At 41.0% G+C, this 13,201-nt stretch overlaps 1 protein-coding gene across 1 annotated transcript; it reads left to right on the top strand.

The window, feature by feature from the left end:
- Positions 1 to 5,891: 5,891 nt before the first annotated feature.
- On the top strand, positions 5,892 to 11,581 carry atp5mc1 (ATP synthase membrane subunit c locus 1). The gene is made up of 5 exons (XM_063471095.1): positions 5,892 to 6,016; positions 7,304 to 7,351; positions 7,850 to 7,930; positions 8,953 to 9,131; positions 11,295 to 11,581. Exons 2-5 carry the CDS (start codon positions 7,313 to 7,315, stop codon positions 11,407 to 11,409), a joined length of 414 nt encoding a protein of 137 aa, XP_063327165.1. The 5' UTR covers positions 5,892 to 6,016; positions 7,304 to 7,312; the 3' UTR covers positions 11,410 to 11,581.
- Positions 11,582 to 13,201: the final 1,620 nt, after the last annotated feature.

The raw sequence follows: 13,201 nt of genomic DNA, 5'->3' as shown, positions 1-13,201 counted from the left end.
GCTGGGAGGAGGTGCTGGCCGTCAGATTGGGGTCTGCGATGCGGGGCCTCCCTGCTACTGCAGATAAGGAGGCGGTCCGCTTGCCTCCACCCCAGAGAGAAGGGTTACACCTCCTGGGTCTAGGTGCGGCTTGCCCCTCGGGGGGCGGGGGTACCTGGACCTGGGATATAGAGTATGTTTGGGGAGTGTGATTGTCTGTGCAGTGTCTATTTGTGTCTGTCTACACGTTGGGTAAGTGCCGAGTATTTGGTTGTGTATATGGGGGTGGGGATGCACGTTTGAGTCTGCGTGCGCCTGTTCGTCTGTGTCTATATGTCAGGTTGGGTCTTAGACTCGACCTCTCTGGGAACATCTCAGGCCCTCCAAAGTACGGAGGCCTATCTCCCCTCACCACACTCCCTGCCGGTGGCTGATGCCCTCAGACGTTGGTGTGCTGGTGGTTCTTGTCGGCTGGGGCTGGGCACTCATGTATGTACCGGCTCACTCCTGGTGGCCGATTGGTGGGGCCTGGCGCCTGTGGCCCGGCTGGGCCCCTTCCGGGGGGTGGGGTGTCCTCAGGCCTCTGGCCTCTGGGCCTGAAGCTCGGTCCTCTCTGGCGCGGCTGGCTGCCGCCAGAGCCCGCAGGCACGCCACTGCAACCCCCTCTGGCCTATGCTCTGTGGCTGCTGGGTGACCTCTCGTTTGGGGCTCTACTCAGCTCTTCCCAGGAGGGTGGCACGGTTCCCCCCCTTTGGTGGTCCTCCTTGGGTCCTTGTACTCTGGGGCCTCTGGATGTCTGGGGCCTGGATCTCCTCCATACCTGCTTCATGCCCTGGGGGACGGGGCTATGGCTCCCCACACTCCCTAGCAGATCGTTACATGGAGAAACCTTCGGAATACAAGCATGCTTATCCACACAGGTGTACACACGGGTGTTCACAGACACAAACTACACCTTTCTTGACTGCTACCTCAAAGCACATTGTGCGCTGTCTATCTTGCGTGCTGCACAATAACATTTAATATTTAGTATCTACTGTTATCTACTGCTAGCTAGTTTATTGTGATGGTGCTGTATTTATTATGTTGCTGTTTTTTGTTTGTTTGTTTTCTCTTCTGTTTTTTTTTCTCCATACAGGTGATCCAGGTGTTTTGTTTGTTTTCTCTTTCTTTCTTCTCCCCTTTCTCACCATCTCTTCTCCCCTCTATTTTTCTTTCTCTCCCTCTCTTTCTTTCATTCTTTCTCCCTGTCCTATCCCCCAGTCATGTCTGTCCCGACTGTAACAACCGAAAATAAAATAAATACATAATTATAATAAAGGTCAATCAAATGGACCAATATGGCAAGGCCATGATGATCCACTTGGTAAAGTAAATCCGCTTGGCATCTCTCTTGGCCTTAAGACAACAATTCTGATGGCTAAAGATCCAAACGGGACAGGGGGAAAAAAAAGAAAAAAAGAAAAAAAAAGAAATAAGTTCTAGTTGTCGAAGTATTTCGTTACTAAAATTTTCATTGGTAAGCAGGGATGAGTTAAACTTCCAGTAACCTTTATTATGACATCTCCAAAAGTTGATTCTGTTCATCTGGACGTAGTGTTTTCAGTGGGAGAAACATGACCTCCCAGCCTATTGTTCCTTCAGTGGGCTGGTTTGAGTCATTGTGCAAATGTACTGTTTATAAGATTGGGGAAACCTGCAGTCAGCTGAGACTAAAGAAGTCACTTGGATGAGTGACGAAACGTTTCTCCCACTGAAAACGCTACGTCCAGATGAACAGAATCAACTTTTGGAGATTTACTTTCCTGGATGATTGAGAATGCATCAAGACCCTTTATTATGAGAGTTTTTAAGTTAAGGTCTGACATTGAAATGTATCACACAGTGGTCCGTTAAAGGCGCAGCTGAGACACCCACATCTACATTATTCTGCATTAAACTGTCTGAGATTAGCCAGAAATCGATACAAGATTTAGCCGCGCAATCAGGCTTGTACCACGAAAAGGACTGAACAAGTGGGTTAGCTAATCTCAAAGGATCTATTAGGCTGAGATTTAGACAGAAGCTGTGTAAAAATGAATTTATATGATGGGATTGGAATTTAGAGGGTGATCTATCAAGCCATTCGTCATAAACCATATTGAAATCTCCACCTAATATAAGATTATTTGTGGAGTATTTGTGAGATAGTTCTTTTAGGTGACTGGTAATCTCGGTTAATAAAAGTTTGTTCTGAGTAACATTGTTGTAACCATAAACATTACATAAAATCAGAAAGCTATTATCCACTTTGAGTACACAAATTAGCCAATGGCCCAGACTGTCTTTCCTATGAGTTTCAATTTTATTATGAAAGTTGATTTTCTTTTAATACTATCTCTCAAGCCCCTAGTATTTAAAGACACACAGTTAACATTAGAACTAAAGAATGACATAAAAAGGAAGTGAGAAAGGAAAATAAAAAGAGATTGACTGTACTTAAAGTACTCAGATAAAAGTAGAACTCTATAAAATTGGGAACACTTAATCCCTTAAAACTGAATTCACAAAGTGCAAACGACCTCTAAGAAAAATCATTATAGTAACGTACCAAATAGGTAATGTAAACAGTAAGTATTAAACCTGCCTATTTAAAACTTTTGGCATTCTTAAAGTTTGGTTAAAGAAAGTAACCTATATAGTATTGTTAGCAAAACGCATTGTACTCCTAGAGTAATATGCTGACTGGTTATTTTGAATAGTTCGACAGTCACCCAGGGAATACCCGAACTCCGTTGATGTAACCGGCGTGCCCTCGGTAGTAGACGTTCTTCCCTTCAGCTCTGGCTTGCTCCATTTTGGGCCAAACTGCAGCTCTTGCCTCCCGGTCTAGTTTGCAGAAATCTTGCTTGAAGTAGACGCCTAGCTCCTTGCACACCTGGGAATCCTTAGTCAGTTTCCAGAAAGCGTCTCGGTAATGCCTCATGGTGAACTGAACTATTATTTATCGAGGTCTACCCTCTTCTTTTTTCCCTAGACAATGGATGGTGTCCACAGCGTTGCCCAGTGAAGAAGCCCAATGTGGCGCGATCTTAGCCAAGATGTCGATAACTTCTTTGCAGGTATCTTTGTCATTTTTTTTCTTTCCAGCCCTGGATTTTCAAGTTCCAGCAACTCATGTATCGTTCTAGTTCCAACATTCTCTCTTTCAGCTCTGCGTTTTCTTTGTTTAGAGCAGGAATGTCTTTTTCCAAACCAGACAGTTTAGCTTTACAGTCTTTTATATCGGCTGCACTCATTTCAGCTACCTTGGCAATGTTAGCCACCATTATCATGTTGTTACTTAGCTGCACACCGAAGTCATCAATCTTGTTTGTTAGCTTGTTAATGGCTTCTATTATAGAGTTGTTGGTTTCCACACTTTGGGACACAGTTCCCTTGCTAGGTGGTGTCGGTGCTTTGGTGGGCGTAGGTGGAGTTTTTCTTTTGGCTGACGGTGTCGAAGTCTCCATTGCGTATTCGTGGTCAGTGGCTGCGGAGCTCTTGGAAGCTACTGCTGGCTTAGCTGAAGCTTCTGCTTTTTCCCACGTCATCTTCTTCTCTTTTAAATGGCAGATTGGGTCCGTTCAAAAGGTTTTAAGAGATGTATCTAGTCTTTAAAAACTATAGGCAAAAACAGCAACCTATTTGGTATTCAAAAGTAGAGGTCTAAACAGGTCCACCGGGATTAGTGCACAACAGCTTAAAAGAAGTCACCTGCCCGGACAGCCATCTTGCCGGCCTCCCCGGCATTTACAACTCCCCGGAAGTGTGAACTGACTGATTAAGCTAATCAGTCAGTTCACACTTATGCTTGTTTGTTTGTTTGTTTTTCATAATAATTACAGCTGATATGATTTTTAAAGAAATAAAGACAAGAAAAAACCAAGCCCTGCTGTAGGTAGCTGGTTGATCTATGAGAACTCAGTGTGCTGCTTAGTTTAATTCAGGAGTACTTTGGAACTGAACGTGACAGGATATTTACTTGTCTAACTAAAGCTAGCCAACAAGCAACAAACCAGAGGAAAGTTTTACCTCAGAAATGAACTAAAGAAATTCCACACTCTTAAACATCCCAGAGATATTTTCCTGCATTGTCAGCTTAATATCCCCCCATCTTATCTTAATGATCTTGTAGTACCATATCACCGTATTAGAACACTTCGCTCTCACACTGCAGGCTTACTTGTTGTTCCCAGAGTATTTAAAAGTAAAATGGGAGGGAGAGCCTTCAGTTTTCAGGCCCCTCTTCTGTGGAACCAGCTTCCAGTTTGGATTCGGGAGACAGACACTATCTCTACTTTTAAGATTAAGCTTAAAACTTTCCTTTTTGCTAAAGCATATAGTTAGGGCTGGATCAGGTCAGTTATGCTGCAATAGACATAGCTGCCCGGGGATTCCCATGATGTATTGAGTTTTTCCTTTCCCCTTTCTCACTCACTATGTGTTAGCAGAACTCTCTGCATTGAATCATATCTGTTATTAATCTCTGTCTCTCTTCCACAGCATGTCTTTATCCTGTCTTCCTTCTCTCACCCCAACCGGTCGCAGCAGATGGCCCCGCCCCTCCCTGAGCCTGGTGCTGCCGGAGGTTTCTTCCTGTTAAAAGGGTGTTTTTCCTTCCCACTGTCACCAAAGTGCTTGCTCATAGGGGGTCATATGATTGTTGGGTTTTTCTCTGTATCTATTATTGTACGATCCAATGTACAATATAAAGCGCCTTGAGGCGACTGTTGTTGTGATTTGGCGCTATATAAATAAAATTGAATTGAATTGAATATGATGGGCACTTTGTGCTGTTTACACTTGTTTGTGAAGCTCTGTGAAATATTCACTATTGAGTTTTTGTTAAAATTATTCATATTTTATTTTATATAAAGAAGCTTTTGTATATTTAAGTTAAGTGACCTTGTGGCTCTAACTGCTCAGTGTATCTTTCTCTCCTAAAGCCCTCTTACAAAGTCTGGTTCAGATCAGATTACATAAAGATTACATACATTTCAGTATTCTGCAAACCTCAGACGGTGTAATATTTGCATCTGGCAGAAAATATTGGTATGTTCTGTTGCTCTTTGATCTTTGTCTATGTAATTTTGCTGTTGTAAAGATAACTGAGATTTGTTGAAGTCTTGAGTATTTAATTTTATTTCATGTCATAATTTTATAAATGTTTTACAAGGTAAAATAACCATCAGCATAGATGTTGTCACACAAAATACTCAACGAACAAGTAGTACTTGCCTGAATTGCCACCCCTTACCCCCTCCCCGAGGCCCTGTATATGTATTGCATACTAAGGAGGAGCAATGCATAAACTTTACTTACTAATGCTTAAATTGTGTCGTTGTTATAAACTGTTTATTAGGGCAAATGTTTTCATGAATGGTCGAAATGAATTATGATGAATTGTGAATTATTATTATTTCTATCCTTTAATCAGTGAGGTAATAAAGGAACAGTGAACCTAATTTCCTTTGCTTTTTGAGAATTGAAACATCTCACATTTCTGACTGGGAACTCGGAAATTACGAATTCCGACTTCATCCGGAACGCATCATGGCCTCTACAGAGATACTTCCGGGTCACGTGTCAAAGAAGTGTCCTAAGCAAAATGGAAGAATAGAACGCACCCTGATTTACTCAAGCGATCTGGACTTTCCAAAAAATAATATATATTTATAGGACTGAATGTGCTTTAAAACATCGCTCCACGTAGATTCGACGTTCCCGGCAATACTGTCCAATAAAATAATAAAGTTTCCTTTGGTCCCACCTTCTTAAAAGTAACGGCCAGTCACAGCATTTGTAGTTCAACAAAGCTCTATCTGATAGGCTAGCTAGCCTGACAAGCTGGGTCAGTTATGAATGAAGAGTGGATGTTTCTGACCAATGAGCGTTTAGGACGTAGACGCTAAGCTTATAAATGACAAGGTGACGGTTTAACGCGTCCTGCCTTTTTTGACTGCAGCTGTGCACAAGACCAGCTAATTCAGGACTCCCTGAAATCCGTATCTAACCGGTAATATTTGCCTGTATTACTTCATACACTTTGTCTCTGCTCAGTTAAGGCTTTTTATTTCTTTTTTCTGGCATTTAAATGGCGTAGTATATCTGATGTTCGTATGTCTAATTCTTAGTGGTAGCATTGGATTGCTAGCATGCTAGGACGTTTATTGAATGATGTGGTTCTGATGAATGACAGAATTGTATTTTTTAGCTGCATTCATATACGTGAACTTAGGCTAGTATTAAGATGAAGAGTCAATTTTGCTGTGGTTGTTGCTTTACCACTCATGCAACGGGTCCTATGCCGGGCTTACCGCGGACAAGCTGCCATGACAGGAAGCTAAACGTAAAAGTGTCTGACAGTCTGGGCCTGCCGAGCTTTGAATCAGTACGCTCATGCAAGGACGCCGCTGTGGACGCGACTGGAGTCACCTAACCTTTTGTCACTGTATTGCAGCCTGGCTTGAAATGGTTTAGTGTCGTGCGCCGTGCTTGTCTTCTTGGCCTTATGTGCCTGCATGCTGTCCACTTTTGACCTTCAGGGCTGTGTGCTAAGTAGCTTAGCTCCGGTGCTGCTCTAGGACAATAATTCAACCCCTCTGAGACCCCTGTCTAAGCAGGGGACATAAAGGATTGAAACTAAGTTTTTTACTTTTTCAAAGTTGTTTTTTTTTTTTCAGTAAACTGGCCTTTAAAAATAAAAAAAATTACGGCTCTGTTGACAGTAAGTAGAAATGTCCTGAATTGTCTCAAAGCCGTTCATTGTGCAATGTAAGTGGACATCTATCAGTTTGTTTAGAGTTGATCCTGATAGTAAGCATTCAAATTGGATTAGATGAGGTGCATCAGGCAACAGCAGGCCCTGTTGCTTGACATCACGGTTTTTGCTATCATCATCCTGTATTTGAAATGGCTCTTCCTTTATTAAAATTTAAAAAAAAAAAACTTACAAGATCAATTTTGCACATGAAAACTATCCACAGTATGTCTTTCAAGATGTGCAAGTAAAAGGGTGTAGAACTGGGATCTCTACATTGTCAGTTCTTGGGGTTTTTATTCTTTGAAACAAATATGAACATTGTTAAATCCCATCTTTCCCCAAAAAATGTTTATCCACTTTCCCACATCACCATGACTGTATGTCCACCATGACTGTATGTCCTAAATGCATGCCTGCCAAGTTTTTGAAGGTCACTTCTGCCTTCTCTAACTGAAGATACTGTGTCACCTTGGACTGAATCCTTCTCACTATCTAGAAATGAATGTGTCAGAACACTAACTTTAAAAATTTTCTCTCCAGATTCCAGCCATGTATCTCTGCACCAAGTTTGTCACTTCTCCTGCTGTGGTATGTTACCTGATAACGTGATAGTTAAATCATCATGTTCTTCATTAATTCATGTTTTAATTGTTTGCAGAGTTTGGGTTGAAACATAAACCGTTCATGCTTCAATTGGTTTTAATTTCATGCAAAGACTTATCAGTTACTGGGAATGTTTTACCACAGGGATGTGAAAGCAGTGTTAACATAATAATATGATCAAAATAATCTAACCAATTTGCCATAATCATGCAGCTTGTACAGTGGCATTGCCAGCTAAAAACCTTTAACGGCATCTTGATGTACAGTGCAGAACTCACTATGCCAACTGGGTTGGGCGATTTGCTTCATAGTCCAGTTGCGTGTTGATGTTCACGCCAAAATTTAACACTTGTGCTGTTTCGAAAATGCTGTGAAGAGCTTTAAATTAAACACAAATATATTCATTATCACTTAACCCGGTGCTTGGTTCTTCTCTTGGTTGCTCAGATTGTTTACTTGTAATGTGTTTTGGTCTGCTTACAGCTGCGTGGGGGTTCCAGAGTCCTGACCCGGCCAGTCACAGTTTCTCTCTTCAACAGACCTGAAGGCACAGTGGAGCAACAGGTCCATACTCTCACTGAATCACTGCACTGTTCACTTGCAACATGTTAAATCAGTACTGTGATGTGCTTATGGGATGAGTGACATGACTCAAAACTGATTTAATAGTTTTATGCTGAGTGGTGGATTCCAAAAGTAATTTCAAGGATCTTGTTTAGATGCAATCAGTTTATCAGTTAAAGGCTGCAAATGTTTCAAATTGTTAATATAATACTCATAAACTTTCAAAAGAAATGTCATAACAGATTAGAAAGTTGCAATAAGCTTAATTTGCCAATATTGAGAACTTAGTCTAACTTTATTACGTTGCTGCTCTCCTCATAAAGAGGACATTGACAATGGAACCTAGTCGAGTAAAATTTCTATAACACTTTAACATAAAGTGCCTCACAATAAAACGCATGTACAAAAAGTTAACCAAACGGAAGTCTATAATGGTGACTTGAGTAAATTCCTGAAATGACATAAAACTGAAGAGCAAATTATTTTGGTACAGTATTGAAGCCTTTGTAATCTATTTGGGGCTTTTTGTTTTTGAAACTTGGACCACCCTTTTCCACTAATACAGTCTCAACTGTACTCGGCTTTGGTCGCTTTCATCCAGTCCAACTAAGTGTCACTTAATGTGCATGAGGTCGTTATAGCAAATGGCCAAAAGTCCTGTGACAAACACAACAATGGAGGAAGCAGATTTTTGTTTAAGTTTTTGTGAAGGAGTCACTCTGTCTCACTGAGTCCTTGGACTGGCCAATTCGTGGCGTGCAGTCTGTCGGAAAATGATCTAATTGGGTACTAGTGTAATGGTGGCTATGTGGCTCCGTTCTTCTGCCCTACACACTAGGCGTTGGTGTGTGGGGAAAGTTTGTTCTGTGGTGAAACCCTCCTGTCTTGCAACTGATGAGTCGAATCAATTTCTGGAAGTATATCAACCATACAAAGTTACTGTAATGGTAAATTTACCATTGCAGTAGATTTGGACCTGCTGTCTCATGGCTAATGGCATGCGTTTTCTTGTCTTCACCCAGGCCCTGTTGCCAGTCAGCCAATCTGCAGTCCTGACCCGCTCCTTCCAGACCAGCGCCATTTCCCATGATATTGACACTGCTGCCAAGTTCATTGGTGCTGGTGCTGCCACAGTTGGTGTGGCTGGTTCTGGAGCTGGAATCGGAACAGTGTTTGGCAGCCTTATCATTGGCTATGCCAGGTAATGTTTTTATGCATCAGCTTGAAGGGTTGCATAGTTGTTTTGGGGGGGGAATACCAGTAGTATGTCTGTTTTAAAACTTCACTAATTTGAAGACTTGAAAGCTGGTAAAGCTGTCATCAGTTCCTTAATTGCATCGACAGACATTGGAAGAGTCATTTTAAGCATCTGTCTAACGCTCTGTCTTCTACACATCTATAGCAACATGAATGCTTCATTTCTCTCACTAAAATGAGCAGCAACACATACTATTAACCCTCTGGGGTCGCTGGACGCGCCGGCGCATCAAAATCACATGACCAATTTAAGACGACACAGCTACAAGATGCAGCACGTCAGAGTCTCCATTCCAACTAGGGTCGAAAGTGCGGACTTCAAACTACATACCAGATTTTGAATTGTGTCGATGGGCCACATAAAACCAGAGTTATGATAAAAAATACACGCGATGTTTTTTCTGAACAAAACAGTGGTGTTTACAGCGGGAAGAACGGTAAAAACGGCGTTTTCTACAGACAGCGCTAGCATACACTCTCCCTTTGCGAGTGAAAAAAGAATAACAAAAAACACCCCTTTCCTATTGGTGTTAGAGTTTACCATGTCAGCCAATCAAAAAAATGATAATGGCAACATGTGGCACTTGGTTGTTTAGGGAGAAGGGGACGTTTTTGGGACTGACACCCGCGACGGAAAGCGGGCGAGCGACAGAAAGAGAGAGAGAGCGAGTTTTCATATATGAGACATTAGTGACGTTTAGCGTGTTTGGAGGCTATAGTTGGTGTGTTGTGTAGTTATTGTCTTGTATTGTGTGTCAGTTAGAATGCTAAATTTCATATTTGCTCTAAAAAAGCCGTCAAAGGCAGATTCCAGTGTAAACACATGTTCCCACATGGAAAACTGCACTCATGCACCTCCTGCTGTCAGACCTGCAGGGTTTAGGCCTGTGTTGTTCTCCTCTGTCTTATACTGGACACAAACTACATTTTTTGGACTGGCACAAATAATTTGTGTGCCTTCTTATTTGATCCAGCACACCTGATTGTTCTGTAAATAGATTTAAATGGTTATATAAAAAACGCCTGAGGCCTTTGCTGCATTTTTAGGTAAATAGTACCACATAACTTTGTTGTTTGCAAAACTTGTGCATAATTTTTAGAAATGTAAAATTTCTATTTGCATTTCAAGTTATGAAAATGATTCGTTAAACATGTTTGTGGGTTTTACAGTAAAAATATAACTTTTTTCTACTCGGATTTTGAATTTTCTGTCTGAATTTAGATCAACTGTGCTAATATAGTATGCCAAAATGAAAAAATAACTCAAATTTCAGATATTTGAGGTTGTGCTGAAAATAATGATACCAAACAAGGCAAGAAAAACATATTTTAAAGGTGAAATATAGAGGTAAAATCAAAAGTAGTCAAAAACGGCCAATTATACCCTGGACCCCAGAGGGTTAATGGCTGCTTGCTTCAAGCCATTGAATAAAACTAATAATGGACAGAAAATGCTGGCTTGCTAAATTCTCTAAATCAGTCTGGAAATTGAACATTTGAAATCCCATCCAAGAAAATGTGCCTGAGAGCTGCTTCTTGATCGCAGAACAAACTGAAAATCAGGTTGTAGTATAAATAGCTGCATGATGAAAAAAACCATAAACCAGTGGGCTTATGTGGAAAGTGGGTTCTTGAAGCACTTTGTACTAAAATGTTAGTTGGTACATTATCACTCTGCTGGTGACAGAATCAGGGAGTTTTTGTCTTGTAGGTAGGCCATGTGTATTCCACCAGGATTAACTACATTACTGCAGTCGTTAACATTAAATGCAGGAAGAAGCTAAAAGTGGCATACTAACACAATCCCCAACTAGCCTTTGAGATGTGTCAATGTGAAATTAATGGTCCATTTTATTACTAACAGTAAAACCCCTGAAAATTCCATAAATAACCATAAGCTCTTAGACCAAAATCTGTCAGAAAGGTTGCAAAGACTGTAACTGGTACATTTCTTGTTGTAGATGGTGAGACTTTGTGCTAAAATTGGTACTACAGGTCTGTTGTTCGAGGGGGTGTAAAAGTGACCCTGCAAGATGACCTACATGTATTTAGTTGTAATGGAACAGAATCTGAATGTATCCATGTACCTGTCTGCTCTCCTTCACAGGAACCCCTCCCTGAAGCAGCAGCTCTTCTCCTACGCCATCCTAGGCTTTGCTCTATCTGAGGCTATGGGCCTCTTCTGTCTGATGGTGGCATTCCTAATTCTGTTTGCCATGTAAACCTGGAAATGCACCCATACCTCCTTCACTTCAACCCCTTGTTCTCCACTTCCTTGCTTTGTCACTACCTTCCTTCCAAGGGGAAGAGGGCTTTCTCAGAACCAGAACTCTGAACAAGCTCCCGGGCCATTCCACTCAACAGAAAATATTAAAGGAAAATATTTACAACTGAGGTTGAGCCTGAAGTCTAACATTTTTATGTTCCTACAGTTATTTGTTTTTGATATAAGGCTTCATTTGGTGGGGGAGGGACACTGTCCTTCAAAAATAAATGGGTTTAATCTAATATTGCTAAGAGTGTCAGCTCTTTATAGGATGAATGATGCTCTGTCATGCAGGATTTGTTTGCATTTCATGTCTTTCATCAGCAGCACACAACTTTCAAAGAGCTGTCTGCAGTACATGGGTCAAAGTGTTTAATTTCATACCACTTTATTAGGCTCTTGACACATTATAAGCATATAGGGAAGAGAAGGTCAAATATGTTTTAAAATAAAACAACATACAAAATAAATTAAAAATGGAAATCACTGACTTAACAGGACTCCATACAGCCATGATGCAGCCCATTAGAGCAACGCTAGATTGAAAATGACGTGAATGCTTAAACAGTTGTCAAATCATGTCACATCCTCCGTCCTTACTGAGTGGAGGTTCTGGTTTACATCTGCCAATTTCCAGTGCCTTTCCCTTCTCAACATCTCTTCATTATGGTATGAAAGGCACATGGTTTAAGTTGGAACTAACTTTGTACGATCAACTTCTTAATTATAAACCCCTCATGGTAAGATTCCCTCAGCAACCCTTAAATGTATAAAATTTTAATATTTAATGCAAGTTTTCTTAAACTTTGAGCACAGTCAGCTCTATCGTGATTTGAACCACTGTAGCTAATTGCATCAGTGATTCAAAAGGAGTTTGTTGTACAACAGTGTCATTACATTTCATCCATCTCAGTCTTTAAAGTCTGACTACCAAATGTGAGTGGCCCTATCAGATAAAATTATGCCAACCTGGAAAGTTGAGTAAATGGTTACTAAATGAGTAAAATTTAAATAAAATGCATAATCTCAAAATTTTACGTCCTCAATCACCTAATAAAATTAGGTGATTATTTTACTCGTAATCTATGGCAGCTTTATTTCATTAGCTCATGGTGTTTAAAAGAAGTGAGCCAACCCAAAAAATTATGAGTCGTTCAACTATTATATGCATGTATGAATGTACTAGCAATAACCTGCCCTGTGGACAGAAATAACTGAAAAGGCAAGGCAGTCCTTTACCTCAAGGGAATGAACAGCAACACTTGCCATTTCCATCGACTATTTGTGGACTTCTATGTCAATCGTGCTCACACTATATTGTCAAAAATATTCACTCAACCATCCAAATCATTGAACTCGGTGTATAAAGTCAAGCATGCGGGCTGCTACAAACATTTGTCAAAGAATGGGTTTCTCTCACAAGCACAGTTGATTCCAGCATGGTACCGTGATAGGACACCTCCGGTGCCACAATTAGGTGTGATATTTCTTTGTTACTAATTATCCTGGAGTTAGCCGTTGGTTGTATTGTAACAAAGTGGAAGCCATTGAGAACAACAGGAACTCTGCCACGAAGTGGTAGGCCACACAAAAACAGCAGAGTCAGTGGAAGCTTAGGCATCTAGTGTGCAGAGGTCACCAACTTTCTGTAGAATCAATAGCTGCAGACCTCCAAACTTAATTTGGCTTTCAGATGGATCAAGAACAGTGCATGGGGAGCTTCATGAAATGGCAGCTGCACCCAAGCC

Source organism: Pelmatolapia mariae, linkage group LG4 (genome assembly GCF_036321145.2).
Source record: "Pelmatolapia mariae isolate MD_Pm_ZW linkage group LG4, Pm_UMD_F_2, whole genome shotgun sequence".
Taxonomy (NCBI): domain Eukaryota; kingdom Metazoa; phylum Chordata; class Actinopteri; order Cichliformes; family Cichlidae; genus Pelmatolapia; species Pelmatolapia mariae.
This window is presented reverse-complemented; position numbering and strand designations above follow the sequence as displayed.